This window comes from Alexandromys fortis, unplaced genomic scaffold (genome assembly GCF_014885135.2).
Source record: "Alexandromys fortis isolate MF-2015 unplaced genomic scaffold, M_Fortis_MF-2015_v1.1 scaffold_342, whole genome shotgun sequence".
Classification (NCBI taxonomy): Eukaryota; Metazoa; Chordata; class Mammalia; order Rodentia; family Cricetidae; genus Alexandromys; species Alexandromys fortis.
This window is the reverse complement of record NW_026068210.1, coordinates 482764-501367: the sequence shown is the minus strand read 5'-3', so window position 1 is coordinate 501367 and position 18604 is coordinate 482764. Positions and strand designations below refer to the sequence as shown.

Sequence of the window (18604 nt, the reverse complement as noted above, 5' to 3'; positions counted from 1 at the left end):
AAGCTGTGAGTAACGGGTCCAAGGACTCAAATTCTGCAAGAACATGGCTGTAGGCTTCTGGTATCACTGGCACAAAAGTCATTTAGCCAGAAAGATGAAGGTTGTTCTGCAAAGGATTTCCCACTAAAACAAAATTGCAAAATATAATTTAAAATTATCACTCATTCAACAGAGAAAGAAGCAACCATCTCTAGAAATTGGGCGTTGGGGGGTAGACCTAAGTACCAATTACATGCAAAGGTTCATTCACACTGTGAGGGACATACCTAGCTTGAGCTAGGAATGATGGTGCACGCCTTTAATTCCAGAACTCAGGAGGCAAAGGCAGGTGGATCTCTGTGAGTTAAAGGCCATCCTGGTCTACAGAATGAGTTCCAGGACAGGCTCCAAAGCTACAGAGAACTCTTTCTCAAAAAAACCACAAATATAATGCCAAATGAAACATTTTATCTATTCAACTGCTCTCAAGTACATTTTGGGGGGGGGATTGGGGGTCAAATGTCACCAATTTCCATGGGAAAAGAGAAAAGAAATCGGTGATCTTGCCGGTCTTTGTTGTGTTCAAAGATGTTCATCTTTCATATGATCAAAAATCAAATGCTTGCCATCCACTCAGTCCTGACAGCGCACATGACAAACAAGGAAGCACTTGTATTTGGCGCAGCGTTCACCATGGGCATGACGCCAGAACCTGCAGGCTTTAAGCCGAGGTTCTCATCATCCTCTTGAGACTTTCCTCCATTGTCAGCAGTGCCATGACGGTGTATGAGTCCGGGTATAATTCTGTGAAAGCGGGAGTCCTATAACCAATCACTTCAGTGACCAGTGTGCAAGTTTTCTGCTGCCTTTTGAGCTTTATCTGTAAACAGCTTGAAAGAGGCGGGCTCGAGGGCTTGCCATCAATGGCAAGGAGCACAACTCTGAGGCTTCCTTCCTTCCTTCCTTCCTTCCTTCCTTCCTTCCTTCCTTCCTTTCTTTCTTTCTTTCTTTCTTTCTTTCTTTCACATAGTGCTTGTATTCATTCTCTCATTTGTCAGATGTTAGCTGAACCCCAGGCTTCATACATTTCACAAGCGCAGTGCAGAAGTGGGACACAGCTGTGTTCTCAGGGTACGTGTGCTAGTGCAAGAGACCAGAAGAAATACTAGAAGACAAGATGCCCGCTGCATTGTGATGCCTGGTAGATGGGCAGGTGACAGAGGTGCTTGAGTCAGCCTACACGCTGGAGTCAGAATTCAGTAAGTGCTCCAGGTGAAAAGTGAGCAGAGCCTTCTGTGTAGGCAGTGGGGTGAGGCCATCCTGGATGGACGAACAGGCATAGACTCAAGCACAAGAGAACACCATGTGTTCAGAGGCCACAGGGAGTCTGGATTGGAAGGGGAGGGGGCAGAACAGAAGCATCTGCTTCTACTGACTTCTTGGCTCATTTTATCACTAAATGACAGTGATGGTCTTTTTAATTCAGTATTTGAAAACTGTTATCTTTATTGCTATCTTTCCAGTTTTTTAAAGTAACATATGCGTTATAGAAATTTAGAAAAATGTACTAGGTGTGGCAGCCCGCTCCTGTAATCTCAGCACTTAGAAGATAGAAGCCAGAGCTTAAAGCCAGCTTTAGCTACATGAGACACTGTCTAAATTTCTGTATGTGTGTGAAGGGTACTAAGAGATGGCTCAACTTCTGTATGTGTGTGAGGGGTGCTAGAGAGATGACTTAGAGATTAAGAACATTGACAGAGGACCCAGGTGCAATTCCTGGCACCCACAAGGTAGTTTACAACTGTTTGAAAACCCATCGCAGGGGATCCACCGCCCTCTTCTGACCGCTGTGGTTACTACATGCACATGGTGCCTGTGCAGACAAAAGCCCATACGCGTAAAATAAAATGAAAAAAATTAAATCAAACTAATTAAAAATTTTAAGTAAAAAAGAAAATTTGAAAAGTAAAAAGCAGAAAGAAAAACATCACTGGTAGTCTAATTGGCTAAAGACAACTTTAACATCTTGATGCGTTTCTTTTTGATGTTTCTTCATATATATATATATATTCATATAGCTGTGAATATGTTATAATTATAATTTTAACCTTTGTATGTGATGCTCCTTTCTACATCTTTCTAAGATTTGCCAAAATGAATGTGCATGCCATTATAAAATAACTATGATCATAAAATTTACCAGCTGAGATATATATCCATTTTTTTCTAATGACACATATTTTCTTTACAGATTTCTTGTGGCTCAGAACACAATTTGGCAATAATTGGTAAGTAACTTTTATAATGGTAACAGTTTATTGTGAAACCCATGTAAGAGAATTGGAGAAAGTCTTTGGGGAGCCAGGCTTAGTGGTGTGCATCTGTAACTCCAGCATTCCAGAAGCTAAATGCAAGCTCTAAACCACTATATATACTGGGATAGACAGTGAGACCATGTCCCCTGTGTGTGTGTGTGGGGGGATACTGGGATATACAGTGAGACCATGTCCCCTGTGTGTATGGGGGGAGATACTGGGATAGATAGTGAGACCATGTCCCCTGTGTGTGGTGGTTGGGGGGGAATTTGGGGTACCATTTTTGGTGACAAAGCATTTATTAGAAGCCCATTTTATGAACATTTCAGACTATATCATTGAGTATCTTTTTAAAAATATTTATTTATTTATTATGGATACAATATTCTGTTTGTATATATGCCTGCTAGAAGAGGACACCAGACCTCATTACAGACGGTTGTGAGCCACCATGTGGTGGCTGGGAATCGAACTCTGGCCTTTGGAAGAGCACGCAATGCTCTTAACCACTGAGCCATCTCTCCAGCCCCTATCATTGAGTATCTTTTGAAGGTGCCCGAACTGCCTCAGAAAATAATATTTCTAATTCATATTCTTGGGCATCATGTATAGACAGCAAGACATAAAACCAAGGAGTGAGGTGAACACTTCTGGATCTCTGCATAAACCCATCTAAAACCTTCTTTCCTCTTGATCTGGCTTTGCCTTTGGAAGCACAGGGCTTGACTCACAGCCCCTGCTGCCGGGTATACAGCTACACCAGCACACTCCCAGTCAGACACAAACCTTTTAGCTGGCTCTGGATAATGCAAGTTCATGGTTTTCATGATTACCCCCAAGAGTAATTAATTCAGGAAAGCCGTCCGTTGATGTCCCTGGTCAGTTCAGGCTGAGCTGCACAGTGGGGCAGAATGGACTTCTTAGACTCTCACTGCTCATGACCCTTTTCACCACACGATTCCAGGTACACATGTGTATAAAGTACATATACAAATCAGACAAATACTGGCAATAGAAATTTGTTTTAAAAACAGTTCTTTGGTATACATGAACGTTTATTATTAAAGGGCAAAGCAGACTTGTGTATTGATGAGATGGGTGTGCACGTTTATTTTTACATACAGAGTTAAATCTTGGTTGAAAGTTTGCTATTCAGTGCCGTCAGTGCTGAGTGCACCACTTCCCCTAAATACCCAGTACTAAACAGCAGTGTTTAGGACCATTTCAAAAATTGCTGCAAATTCTGTCCTCAGCCAAAATTCATTTAATGTTTAAAACTTAAGTTAGGTGTGTGTATATGTGTAGGCACACACAGCACTTGTTTCCGGGATCAAAACTCAGATCTTTAGGCTTGGCGGCAAGAGCTTCTACTCACTGAGCCATCTGTTTAATGACTTAAAAAAAAAAAAAAGAAAGAAAGAAAGAAAGGAAGGAAGAAAGAAAGAAAGAAAGAAAGAAAGAAAGAAAGAAAGAAAGAAAGAAAAGAAAAGAAATTCAAATCAGCAACTCATAGCAGTTCTTAAAATCAAGCATTTTAGCATAGCACAGGCCAGAGATGTACTAACTCGGCACTGCTGAGGCATGACAGTGAGAAGAGTTAGAAAAAAGTCTTGGTTTTCATACTTTGACCATCATGCTTCTAAGAGCAGAAACCAATTTATATCACAGGGAGTCTGACCTGGGTTTTCAGGCCGTGTTTGTTGACCTCATCTTGTGTACAGAATCGAGGCTGCAGTGAAGTCACATACATGATACAGCATGGGCAAGCACTACCGTAACACCTGACTTCGTTACAGAATTGATTTTGAAATAATTCATTATTGCTGTGTGTTCAGAAACTTTGTACTCCTGCTCAGTTTCTCACAGCCCCCATATTCAGTCACTGTACCCAGATGAGGTTGTCATCACGGACTACAGTGTAGTGGCAAGGGTCCAGAGTTCAGTGCAGGCTTCTGTACTGGCGGGAACTCAGACAAGGCATTTAGCCCCCTTCTCTCCCCCCACCCCCCGCAGCCTCATTTTCCTTGTCATTAAAACAGAGGCAGCAGCAGTACCCAGCATGTAGTGTTAATGTGATAGAGTATGCGCTGTGCTGAGAACCCAGTTTGGTTTCCAGCAATCATGTCCAGCAGCTGACAGCCACCTGTAACTCTTGCTCCAGGTGATCCAAAGCCCTCTCTGACCTCCATAGACTCTTGCTCACTTGTACAAACATATGCACACAATTAAAACTGAAAGTAAAACCTTTTTTTAGAAAAAAGTTAAAATTTTTTAAAAACATGTTAGTTGCTGTTATTTGATATGGTTAGTTCCCTGGGTTGTCTTTCTTAGACTTTAGTTCTCCTACCTGTAAATTGTTTCCCTCAAGTCTCCACCTGCCTCTTGCCAGTGTTTTGTTCTGTTTTTGTGTCCTAGCCTTAGACTTTAGGCTTCTGGAAGGGAAGCACTCTGTGCCCTCTTCCCCTTTCTTGCCCTTTTCACAGCACCGTGAGCAGCACCTGACTAAGCAGAGTCATGAGCTAGACTTGAGCTAGACTCCGACTCCGACAGCGGTCTGGATTGGAGTGGACTGAGTGTTTGCCCCAGTGTCATGTGCAAGAGCCAAGGACAGCAGAGAAAGGAAGCTGCTGGTAGCGGTGGGGAGCTGGAGGAGCTAGAGGCAGGGAAAGCTATCAGTAACCCTGCCTGCTTTGCAGCAGGAGCAGGTATTTTGCACCGGAACTGCCGTGGTCTGGGTGTAATTAAGATGAGCTAATGAGAGAATCTAAGGCGGCGCCCAGTCGCTGCTGCTGCCACTGCATGGAAGAAGGCAGTTTCCCCCGGGACCAGCATGGACAAAAAGGTTGAAGGTAATCTATACATGAAGCAGCCCACGCTAGCAGAGTTGGAAGCTGACTGACAGAGGCAGCCTGGGACCTGGAAAGAGCAGAGCCAGCCAGCAGACAGCCATGTTTCAAACCAGCACCACTCTGTGTGAACTCTATTTCCCTCCTCATCCATGCAGTAGGGATCATAATTCCTAGTCACGGGACTACTGTGCACATTGGGCAGGATAAAGTACACAAGTTGCCTCTTGTGTCTATTTCTTTGTTTCTGATTTTCTTTGGTATGGAAAGTGGTAGAGAAATGTTCTAGTGAGGTATTTGTTCGTTGGGAGAGGGAAATGAAGCTATTTGAGGGAAGAGGAGCCCTGTGTTACCTCAGTGAGGCTGTCAGAGTCAGTGTGTGGGGACTGGACAGTGCTTGAGTCCTTTGAAATCAGACATTGGTCTTGGTTTTAGCTTAGAGCGTGATAAGAATACATGTCTCATATGCTCGAGGCTCCGGGTTTGATCCCAATACTATACACAATAAAAATATGAATATAAGTAAATACATAAATTAGCTGGGCATACTGTAATCCCAGCATGTACTTGTAATCCCATTTTGTGGGAGGCTGAGTTAGTAGAATCATTGCAAGTGAGAAATCAACCTGTTTTACATAGTTATGCACATAGTAACAATTACCATAGGGAGACCCTGTTCCACCCCACTAAAGTAAATGAGATAATAATAATATATATATACCTTCATGAGTCTATATGTACCATGTGCCCACAGAGGTCAGAGGACATCAGATTGCCTGAGTTTCCCGATGTTGGTGCTAGGAGCTGTGCTCAGTTCCTCTCTAGCCCCACATAGTTTTTGCTTGGTCCTTAGTGCCTAGGGACTGGCTCACTGTGTTAAAACAGAGAGCTCCAGGTCAGGAAAGATAGGCCCAGTCACAGTATTCTCAGATGTCATTCTGCTTGGGAGCTGAGACTTGGGTGCTTTGAGATAATATAGTCCCCAAAGGGTGCCTTGCAGAGTGCACGCTTTGCAGGCAGAAGTAACAAGAAGCTGCTGCCTGTTCACCCTGGCTGGAGGCCAGCAAAAGAGAGGCAAGCTGGAGAAGAACCCTAGCAGCTTGAGTCCCTGCTCCCAGCTGCCTCCTCCCCCAGCCCCATTGCCATTGCTGTATCACACAGACTTCTGCCTCCAGTCCACTCTAAACCCAGCACCAGTACCTGGTACCATATCCCACACAAGATAGACTTGGAGTACTTCCAGAGTAGACTGGTATAGAATAAAAAGAACCAGACTGTGTTCACAAGCAGGAGCTTTAATGGCTAACAAATGTGTTCTGACCAAACAGGCTGGAAGGGGAGGTGAGACAGAGAAGGGGACAGTCTGGCATGGAGGATGTACTCTGTTTTAAGGAGTAAGCACGACTCCACAAAGTAATGTGTTCTAATCCACTTTATGGGTAGCTGAGACTCGGGGCTTAGGTGGGCTAAGCAGGTTTCTCAGAAGTGCACATGGTGAAACTTCTGGCCTACCTCCAAGACTATTCTTTCCACCCACCACGTCCTGTGCCTGAAGCAGTAGCAGGTTCTGGTTACATTATTGACCTCACACAGTTGTTAGTAGAAAACTGTCTGATACAAAATTAAGGGTACATTGTTAGCTGTTACGTTTATCTGTTATGACCTCATAAAGGGAGTGGTTGTAATTGACTATAAGGGGGCTGAGACCCAGAGGCCCCTTGAGAGCCGTAGAGACTAGAAAAAAAGGTGTCTTTATCCTGTATGTCAGTGTCCTAGACAAAGTCTGCATGATAAGATGAATCCTGCCCCTATCTGAGATCTGGACATCTCAGGAGCTCTGGAGACAGTGCCAATGCCAATTTGTTTCGAGTCAGGATCCTGCCATTTCCCAAGCAGGGACCCAGCCTAGGGCAAGGTTCTTGGCAGCCACTTTTCGGCTTCTTCCAGAGAAAAGAATTCTGCATCATGACTTTATCTGCATCTAGGTTTCTTTCTCCCCTTCTTTGGCAGTTTAGATGAATTCTTCCCTTAGTTTCCCAATTAAGTCTTTCTTGCTGCCTGGTGCTTGCCACCAGGCTCCTGTGGTGAGGCAGGATGGCAGGTGGTGTGAGTCCCTGCCTGGGAAGGACTATTAGATCTAGCCCTGCAGGTGCTTAGATGACAGCTGAGGAGAAAACCACTCAACCTCCTGCCTCCTGCAGTTACCCAGTCTGTAACCTCACCATCTTGATGCCTACCCCAGAAGTGGGACTTCCTGAGTGGCATAGGCATGCAGAGTTTCTGCTCTGTGTCTGCACACCTTAGGTACCTGGGCTGGTGCTCACTCACCTGGCTCATTCGTCTTCTCTCTTCATTTCTTTTCACCTAGGATTTCCATCCATAGCTTCCATTGTAGACAGGCTGCTGTTGGCCTAAGTGTCCAAGGTCACGTGGCCACACTTCTCTGAAGACCCTTGCTGGGAAGGTGGTTCAGTACACAAAGGACCTGCCAACTGTTCTAGTTACTTCTTTCTACTTGACAAAAGCAACTGGGCAGGGTTTATTTTGGCTCACAGTTCTAGGGGTACAGCCATCTTGGCAGGAATTCATGGCAGCCAGAATAGAAGGCAGCTGTGCACATTGGGCACAGGAAGCAGAGACTGATGAATGCTGATGCTCAGCTCACCTTCCCCTTTTCATTATGTCTGAGCCTCGGCCCATGGGATGGTACCACCTCAGTTAACCTGATCTAGGTAATCTAGAGTGACTGTCACCTCTTGTGCCTGTTAGCCAGCCAGTTGTCTACTCTGTGGGGCTCCTGGGGAATGACATTTGAGGTTGTCCTTGGGCCTTTACACACATGTCCATACACAGGAGCACATACATACATGTGCATATACAGAAAGAAGAGGGGTAGGCAAGGAGAGCCTTTCTCTGCACTCACACAGACCCTTTGAAAAGGATGCTATTGCTGCTGGCTTTCTGAAGCACAAGGCTTGCCAGGCAGCCTTTGTTAAAGGGTTGTATATTGGCAGGACACATGGTCCCTACTTTTTCAAGTAAAGCCAGTTTCTTTACTTGTTTGTTTATTTGTTTCTGCTTTTCGAGACAGGGTTTCCCTGTAGCTTTGGATCCTGTCTTAGAACTAGCTCTTGTATGCCAGACTGGCCTCGAACTCACAGAGGTCCACCTACCTCTGCCTCCTGAGTGCTGAGATTAAAGGCGTGTGCCACCACTGCCTGGCCTCAAAGCCAGTTCTTATACTATATTGAAATGATAGTCTATGCATCATTTTACTGGTAATTTCCAGCTGTTGAACCCTTGAGCCTTTATTAGATATGTGAGAAGCATCCGACCTTGGCCTGACACCCATCAAACAGGGCCATGTCAGAATTTAGTAGAGAAAAATGTAATAGAGGAAAATTACTTTTTTACTTTTATTTTATGGCACCAGCAATGATACCTTTGAACCCTGGGGCTTTGTAGAGTGCTTTGAGGTATGTTCAAACTTGCATGCTCCTCTGTGGAGAGTGATAGGCCGGCTATAAATGCCTTCTCTGATTAGGCCATTTTGTCTTCATACCTAAGTGATGAGTCGGTGCTGCTATGAACATTGTTACATCACTGTGGGAAAGTGTACTTATAGGATACATTTCCAAAAGTGAAATTATTATACAAAAGGGGAATTGTAGTTTTGATTTTTGCAAGACATTGCAAAATTCTCCTCCGTAAGGACGATACCGTTTTTCTTCCCAGTCACTGACATGCAGCAGTGTGCCTAATAGAGGGTTGGAAGGACTCGGGTTTTGTTCTAACCAGGCTTATGTGACTGGTGAACAACTGTTCAAGGTGGTTTCTAAATTATTTTTGTTTTGAGATAGTTTCTCTACATAACCCTAGCTGTTTTAGAATTCACTGTGTAGATTGGGGTGGCCTTAAATTTATAGAGATCCACCTGCTTCTACCTCCTGAGTGCTGGGATTAAAGGTGTGCACACCATTCCTGGCTTTTTTTTTTAACTTTATGCACTTGAATATTTTGTCTAAATATATATTTGTGTGCCACTTGCTTGTCTGGCTCCCATGGGGCTAGGAAGAGGGAGTTACAGAAAGTCACTAACCACTCTCCAGATGCAGGGATCTAACCTGGGTCCTCTGCAAGAATATGCAAATACTCTTAACCACTGAGCCACTCTCCAGCCCTACGTACTTTTGAACTTGAATCACATTTAGGAACTGGCAAGATGGCTTAGTGGGTATAGGCATGCCTCCAAGCCTGGGAACCTGAATTTCAGTCCCATGGCTGACTCTGAGCCCCAGAGAACTGACACCTGCAAGTTGTCCTCTGACCTCCACACCTGTACTGTAGTGTACATTCACACGCACGCACACCACAGATGAACATAGCGTTTGTGATGACTAATCTTGGAAGTCAGCCTGGCTAGATTGGGAAGTAAACAAGTAATTACTAAGGCAACTGACATTGTTCCTATCTGAGAGGGCCTCAGTGTCTATGTAGTGGAAAATTAGACCACAAGGGTTTTGACCCCATGAATGGTTTAATCCAGTAATGAATTCAGATTTTAAATAGACTGTTGGGATGTGATAAATCTGCGATTGGTGAGACCCACTTGGAGGAAATAGTAGCTTGAATGAATTCTTAGAGCTGGATCTTGCCCTAACCACTGTCCTGTTACTGCTCCAGTCTGCTTCCTGTCCACCATGATGTGAACTGCTTTATAGTGCCCTCCTTGACACAATGACCGAAGTCTCAGACATCATGAACAAAACAAATTCTTCTCTTAAATTATTTGTTGAGTCATAGCACTGATAAAATTTATAGAACATATATAATGGATTTAAATCCAAAGGATTTGGATTAATGACTTTTCACACAAGTTTATGCCCAGGAAACTACCACCCAGAGCAAGATATAAGACATTTCCAACACTTCAAAAGGTGACCTCATGCCCCACCCCGCTGTAACTCTCCCTAGACGAGGAGCCTTTGTTCTGTCTGTTTGAACATCATATAAAGAGCATGCTCCTGCTGTTTGGCTTGTGGCAAGCACATTGTATCTCGAAGAATTATTCATGCTGTATGCAGCAGCAGCTCTTCGTTGTTGCTTGGTTAGTATTTCTCTCTGTGCTTGTACCACGTCTCATTTCTCCATTTAACAGTTGGTGGACATCTGGGTTTCTGTGCTGGGGGCTGCACGGAAAGCTACTGTAAGCACGGCATAGATATCTCTTGCACGTGTAGCTGAAAAGAGGAGCCATAGGTCATGTGTATAGTCATAGACACCTGTGGTGTTTGGATGAGAGTGCCCCTCGGAGGCTCATATGTTTGAATGTTTGGCCTCCAGTCAGTGGGACGTTTTGGGAAGGATTGGGAAGTGTGACCTTGTTGGAGGAGGTGCGTCACTAAGTGGGCTTTGAGCTTTCAAAATCATTGTAGTTAGTTTTCTGTCTGCCCCGTGACTGTTGTAAGCTCCAGTGTTGTGCCGGCCTGCCTGCTACTGCCATGCTCCCTGCCATAATGGTCATAAACTGCAACTGTGGGCTACAGAATTAAATACTTTATAAGTTACCGTGGATATGGTATCTCTTAATTGCAATATGAAAGTAACTAACACAACACTTACTGTTTAAACATTTTCTAAAGTAGTTGCATTGGTTCATACCAGTAATCCGTGGGTGTTCCGTTGTGCTGTGCCCTTCCCACGTGCTGTTGGCCTCATGGCCTTAGGCCATTCTGATGAGTGTATGGTGCAGCATCTCACACAATGCAAAGGATTTGCCTATGCTTCTTTTTCATGAAGTTCAAAACCCCCAGTCCAAAGGTGTTAAATCTTTGCCTACTGTTTTACAGTGGATTGTCTGGTTTTCCTTAATTATTTGTGGCTTACAGAGTCTACTATTTATTGGAAAATAACATTGCAAATGTATTTTTATAATCCTTTGCCATCTTCATAATATCTTTTAGTGAGTAAATTTCTCTGTCTTAGGGAAGTCCAGATTTATCAATCTCTTCTTCAATGCTTTGAGGTATTGGTACCCAATTTAAGACATTTAACCCACTCCAAGGTCATCAAAATGTTTTTATGTGAAATTTTGTTTTACCTTTTACATCTAGAACTAAAATTCCATCTCAGATTCATTTTTAAAACATTGCTTCAGAACTGTCTATTAAAAAGTTTAATCTTTAGTCACTGAACTGCAGAGACCTCTTAACTAAAGGTCAAGAGATTGCATATACATATGAGTGTGCTTTGAGATGAGTCTTTCTTTCTATTATTATCAGTTTGTTTGGTAAGCCCTCCTGCTTTGTTATCCTCAAAGATCACTGTACTATCCCAGCACTCAGATGGCTGAGGCAAAGAGGATAACCTGGCCTACATAGCAAGACCCTGTCTCAACACACACACACATGCAACATACACACATTCTCACGCACTCACGCACATGCCTTTTTAGTTTCTGTCAACTTAGTTATTTTAAGTGAGATTCGGCATCCTTTGCTATGCTGAGGTCATTCACATTCCCCATGAGAAGAGTTACTTCATCCTTGTTCTGGTTTCTTCATTGCTATTGTAATAAGTTACTACAGAATTAATGGTTTCAAGTAACATTGTCTTAAGGCTGAAGCCGGAAGTCTGGATAGATTTTTGGGCTGAAGGGAGGATGGTGATTTGTTTCTTTCTTTTCTGGTGGCTTTAGAGTAGACCACCTGTTCAGAAGTGACTTCTAGCCCCTTGTCTTTAAAGCCAGCAGTGGCCGATGTGAGCTTTCTCCTCTGGTGTCCTCTGGCCTGACTGTTTCATCCTTCCCTATCCCCATTTGGCCTCATGGTTATACTGGACCCACTTGGATAACTTAGCACAATTTTGTGATGTTAGCTAATCCATTCCCTTCGTTTGTGCATTCAATTCTCCTTTGTCATCTAATCCTAGATTCAGAGGCTGTAGGAGTTAGAATGCAGGCATTCTTGAATAGTCAGTGTTATCATGGTACCCTGTCTCCGTGTTACAGGTCTGAATGGCTGTGCTTTCCCTATTTCCCACAGTCATGTGTTAAAATTTAACCCCAGTGTGGGGACACTCAGATATGGGAGATGGGATTTTAAGGGGTGACTAGGTCATGACAGCTGTCCCATAAGAAAGATTTGTGCCCTTATAAAAGAGGCCCAAGGGAACTTATTTGTCCATTTCCCCACGTGAGGACATTTAGCAGGTGCCATCTATGAGAAATAGCTTCCACCAAACAAGAAGCCAGTTTTGACCTTGGAGTACCCAACATCCAGATTTTGAGTCGCCGAGTCCTGTTTAGAAGTGACAGCTAGGGCATTTTATTAGAACAGCCCAGGCAGGCTGACAGCCCTCTCCCACCAGTGGACAGTTGGCTCCTAAGAGCGTCCTACATAAGAGACAGCTGTCCTTTCTTGGTGGTGTTATTTCACAGATAATTTCCTGGGTTTTTCTGTTTCATTTTTACTTTTGGGGTTTTGGCTTATTTTGCCTTTATTATTTTTGCCATGTAATCTTTTCTGTTAGCAGGGATTAAGTTTATCAGTCCTTTTGATATGGCTTCTGGATTTTAAGCTGGTGCAGTCCTCCACAGGTATGTGTGGAGACACATGCATGAGAGTCCAGAACTTAACCTCAGTGTCAGAACTTAAGCACCCGATTCCCCCCCCCCTTTTTTTAAAGACAGGGTCTCTCGTTAGCCTGGTAGGTTGCCAAGTAGGTTAGACTAGCTGAACATTTAGCATAGGGATCTGCCTGTCTCTACTTTCCAAGAGCTGGGATTACAAGTGTTGCTTTGCCTATGTGGGCTCTGAGGATTAAACTCACATTCTTTACTGACTGATCTATCTCTGGCCCCGCGCTTTTTATTTTCTTCTTCTTTAATACGTTAGGTGTTGATCCATTTGGAATCTGTCCTAGTTTAGAATGTCAAGGTGTGGATTCAACTTCATTATTCTCCAGATGGCTACTCAATTATCTCAATACTGTTGATCGAAGTCTTTGGCTGACTTCCTGGCTCCTGTTGCTACCAGAGTAGCCCGCAGGCTCAAAGAGAGGAAGGAATTTCCCCAGCTTGCCAGTGATGGCGTTAGGATACACTATAATGAGTGCTGCCCAGACAGGGGCTTCCCAGGCTGGGTACCAAGCAGAGGGGATGCTGCTGGCTCTGGGCCTCAGGGCTGTGCTCAGTGCCCTGCCCCGACCCTGTCCCCTCTGCTCTGGAACTGGTGGATTTGTTTCCCTCTCACCTGATGGCTTGGGTTCCATTTTCCTCTCCGCCAAGCCAGAAACATGGTCAGAGCTTCTACATCTGGAAGATGTGTTTATTTATTGCTGGAGGTGGATTGGGGGGTGGGGGTGGGGTTGCTTTCTGCTATTTTTTCTGAAGAAAGAATGTTTATATTCCACCGTGGGAGTCATTCTAAATGACATGGCAAGGTGAGGCTGCCAGGCTTTGGAAAACGCTCCTGTACTTGCTAAATTACTCTGTCAGGCTGGCCCTTTTTAGCACAAAGGTGACCATGACGTTTTTGCGTATTTTTCTGGTTCTTTTAGAGTTATTTAGGGTAGCAGAAACTGCACTTGTGACCTTCTGCACTTATAGATACAGAAGCCAATGGGAGCTTTGAGAAAGTGAATCTAATAATCAAGGTGAATTTGAGGCAAAATTTGTGAAGAATTGGAGTAAGTTAGAATCCTTCTGCTGTGTAAGGGCTGAGCTCTGGTCCCAGCAGTGGCTGACACTGCAGCCTTAGGCAGTTAGTTATTTGGAGAAGATAGTTTCTGAAATCATCTGCCCCTCTCAGCATCTTTGTTTGTGTCTATGACCTGCATCACCATTTTAATAAAGCTAAGCAATATGCACATGCCCCCAAATGCTTTTTAAATATTGACTAAATAGAATAATCTTCCCTATCTTCCCTTCCTTTGGTTTACTTGTGGCACATAGCATTCGGAATACTGTGGGGAAATGTGGCAGTTGCGTGTCTTGGAGAACTCATGTATAGTGAGAAAGAGCTTGGGATGAAAGCTGGCGCATGCTTTGCTTGTGAATACTGAATGGATGGGTGAGCGAATGGGTACAGAGTACCAGGATGAGAAATAGAAGAGCGAGTAAAGAGGCAGTGGGTTAGTTTTGGAGATCTCTGGGAGAGAGGTAGGGCCTAAGTACTGGAAGCAAGCTTTATGTATAAGGGTGAACATGAGCAAGGGTAGGAAGGCTTATAATGGGGATTCAGGGTCGAGGGACAAGTGGGTGACTGCCAAGACAGTTTAGGGTTACATTGGGCCAAGTCTTCATTCACATTGACTTTACTGTTCAGAGTGGAGCCGTGAGGCAAAATACTTGAGACGTCAACTAGCATAAGAAATAAAAATTACCCTGTAAAGGACAGTGCCTTTTTACAGAGCAGAGGTACAGTGAGAGTGGTTGAGTAACTGCTAAGGACTGGCCACTCAGAGTCTTTTGCACGGATCGTTGCAGTTAGTTATCATTTGGGGCTAGGCATGTAGCTCAGCGGTAGAGAACTTTGCTTAGCATGTACAAAGCCCTGGGTTTAATGCCCCCCCCTTTGGGAGGGGAGGTAGAAGCTCTTTTTGTCATAAAATAGAAATTAGATAAGAATTGTCTCTTTCTGGTGGAAAAATCCAGACTTGAGAGGGAGCCCAGATTCCAGTTTCTGACTCTATGGGTGTGCTTTTCTTCTGATCCCTTTAACTATCAAACTTTGGTAGACCCTCCCAAGCAGGGTCACCTGAGCTTTTAGTGTGCATGTGGCAGAAGGTAGCAACAGCAGAGCTGCCCTTACTGACAGCCCTTGTCTAGAGCAGAAACCAGGCACAGTCCTCCTTTGTCACTAAAGCACAGCACTTCAAAGGCCAGTTGTGTGTAGCAACTGGGCAGCTTTGGCAGTGGCCACACAGTTGCACCAGTGATCCAGGGAACCCAGCCTTGGGCAAAGTCTAGGGGCACGTCTGTCTCCCTGGGAGCATCTGGACCCGTGTGTGGCTGCCCTGCATGCTGCCCTTTGCTTCTGGAATCCCTTGTGCCTTTCCGGAGCATGTGCAGCTCTTTCCTGGGGGGACTGCTGAGACCATTTGGTCAGATGCAATGACCACATTTGCCCATTTGTCTCCTTCAGCATTTGCTCACTCATTAAGAGTAACAGACAAGTCATCGTAGTGGGCAGATGACCATCTTCCTTTGCTTTGTGAATAAATTAAGAGACTTGACAAGATATCTTCAAAATCCTGCCCAGAACTCACTCCCGAGACTGCCCGCACTCGCACTCCCGGACACTACCCGCATGTCACGGGCGTAAATGAATGCAGACAGATTGTAACGAATGCAAGACAGCTTTAATGGGGAAATAGACTTACAGTACCACGGTTCCCGCAGAGACCAGGAAAGCAGAAGCATGCTCGCCAGATTTAGAGGTATACATTAGCCCGAGGCGAACATGCCCCCTAAGGGGCGGGACTTATCCCTACACCCCGCACTCACACTCCCGAGACTGCCCACACTCACACTCCCGGACACTACCCGCACTCACACTCCCGAGACTGCCCACACTCACACTTGAAGACTTCCTTTTCTCACATCTTCACCCTACCAAGAGAAGCTTCCCAGGTGATCCTTGAAGTAGGAGAAGAGGCTTCAGGGAGTGAGGCAGACATGAACGAAGGGAGCAAGGGCATGAGGAGGGTGGAGCTGTATTCTGCAAGACTTGTGAGTCGTCATTTTCCCCAGGCAGCACCTCTGACATGATTCCCACATGCTAAGGGAGTGACATGGGTGGGGAAGAGGCAGAAATCTTACCAAATGGCATTACAGAACAAGAAGAAAAGACCAGATAGGGCATTCTTCAACAAATGCCTTCTAAAATCTGAATTTTGAGTGTTGCCAGATGAAGCTGGCCAAGACCTTCAGCTCCAGGAAAGGGCTGCTTCTCATGCTAACGGAGGGTTGAGGCTCTTAGGAGATGCAATGTGAGAAGATGCCTGGCTCAGAGGACCACAAGCTTTCAGCAGTTTCCCACATACATGAGCACTGGCTTGGTTCCTCTGAAGAGAAAATCAAGGCAGACGTGAGGAGTGGATTTGCCCTCCAGACCGTGGCACCAGGAGCCCTTTGCTGTGGCTTGTTTCTGGTACCTTCTGCTGTCCAAACAGAAGAGGAATCTCAGTCTTCATATCCCCAACCCTGGTCACTGTAGCCCAGTGCTGCAGGAGCATAGACCTAGTTTCTTTTATTTCCTCAATATTTTATCGCCCTGAGGTTGTTATAAGGATTCAGTTGTAGTTTAAAAGAAATTAAAGAGGGACTAGGTAGATGACTCAGTTTGTATGGTGCTTGCCATGAGAACAGGAGGACCTGGATTTAGAGCCCACATTTAAAACAAACAAAACTAAAGGGGTGCGGTGGCATCTCTTGCTGTTCCTGAAACTGGGGAGATGGACTCAGGCAGATCCCTGGGGCTCTATGGCCAGAAGGCCTAGCCTTCTTGGCCAGTTCAGGCCAGTGAGAAAGTCTGTGTTAAAAACAAGATGAATGGCTCCTGAGGAATGACACCCAAAGTTGTCCTCCAACCTCCACACATACGCGTGCACACACACACGGAGAGGGAGAGCTGTTAATGACTTCAGTAATTTGGTTTTTGGGGTGTAGTATAAGGAAATAAGGTTCCAGAAAAATAATGGCATAGCAGATTATCAAGCCTCAAATATTGACTGAGCCATACTGGTTGTAATAGAGCAACAGCTGACATTACTGGCCCACGTCTACCTTTACCCACTTTCCGTGTGTTATTAATTGATTACTTATAGTCCTGGTAACATGCGTCACAGACAAGCACAAGGAAGAGAAGGCAAGTGAATGACGGCATTGACCTAGGTGATCTAGTGTCAGGAGTCTGAAGCCCAAGATGGTGAATTTATTATAATTCCCGTTCATTGATCTACTGATGGGAACTGCACAGGGGTCTGTTGCTACTGCCATTTAAAAGTTCTAGCTCAACCCCACTTTGTGAAGTTACAGAAAGATAGCATTCTACCTCCTCTGATACCAGAATAGTCAGAAGATTTGTGTCTCATGAAAGAAATATAGTTCTATTGGTCTTTAGTGAGTTTACACTATTTTTAAGAATATTTAAGTTACATGAGACCCTGTCTCAGAGAACACTCGCTCTGAGCGAGTAAAACCCATCTTGAGTTCTGCCTCCCTGTAGGTCAGGAGGTGGAGAGCAGTGAAGGTCATATGATGGTTGACTCTCAGGGTGCATGGGAAGGGCCCAGCTCACTTCCCGACCCACGCTGCCCCGGTACGCAGAGCTTTCTGTTGCTCCACGTGTTTCACAGAGCTTGGCCTGGTCTGGCCATTAAGTTTTACCGTCTAAGAGGTTCTTTAGAGATGAGTGTGCCTTAGCCAAGGTTCCGTCAGAGAAACAGACTCAGTGTAAATGAAAGAATTTAGGATGAGGCTTGGTGTACGCAGCTGTAGGGACTGTCCAGACTGTTCTTACGGCACACTTCAGGAGGGGTGTGCTGCTAAGGAACAGTGGGGCAGGAGCTGAGCCACACTGGACAGGCTGCACTTCTTGGGGAAACACCTCTCTTAGGGCTGTCAGTTTCCCTTCTGCGAAGCCACCTAATTGCATTAACCACGTCTACAGAATACCCAGCAGCACCTGGAATGAATACAGGCTGGCATGTGAAACTGATCATCACATGGCCCGGTCTCCATTCTAAGAAAATCATTCCAGGGACATCATGGAAGCCAAACTGGTTAGAAGAGGGTTGGAAACACAGAGTCATGGAAGGAGAGGGGGCTGTTTCTTTATTGGAAGGGCAGAGCTCAGTGTGTCAGGAGCAGTGGCTCAGATTCAAGGGCTGGTGCAGATTTTCTGCTTGGTGGACTGGAGGGATGTATCACCATTGAGAAGGGAGCACCGGGAGAGGGGAATGAGCAGGTTTTGAGTAAGGTTTTAAATGCAATTCAATGTGAAATATCTGTGACCACCCAAGGAGAATCTCTTCTTGGGATGGAGACCATTAGCTGTGTGAGGAGGTTGAGAGCCTTTCTACAGAGGGAGGTAGCCACACAGGCCCACTGAAGCCCAGTTTTTCCTTCATGGATACATGGGTAGTGTTTCTGCCATGTGGTCCTCTATAGAGTATGTATCAGGATACTGTTAGTCATGCAAGAGCAGCATGTCTCGTGGGTGGGTCTTTTATTCTTGCCCACCGTTTACAAGGAGCCAGCCCTTTTCCATTTTCCCCGTTACATTTCCATCATTGTGATAAAATATCCTAACAATGGCCAGGCGATGGTGGCGCACACCTTTAATCCCAGCACTTGGGAGGCAGAGGCAAGTGGATATCTGTGAGTTCAAGGCAGCCTATCCTGTTACACAGAAAAACCCTGTCTAGAAAAAAAAAATCCTGACAAAAGCAACAAGTGAG

At 44.9% G+C, this 18604-nt stretch overlaps 1 protein-coding gene across 2 annotated transcripts in view; it reads left to right on the top strand.

Moving 5' to 3' along the window:
* Sergef (secretion regulating guanine nucleotide exchange factor) overlaps positions 1-18604 on the top strand; it is a 217877-nt gene that overhangs the window by 137706 nt on the left and 61567 nt on the right. For both annotated transcript variants that reach the window (XM_050130258.1, XM_050130259.1), the window contains exon 9: positions 2231-2267. In XM_050130258.1, coding sequence (XP_049986215.1) covers positions 2231-2267 — 37 coding nt within the window. The remainder of the gene's footprint in view (positions 1-2230; positions 2268-18604) is intronic.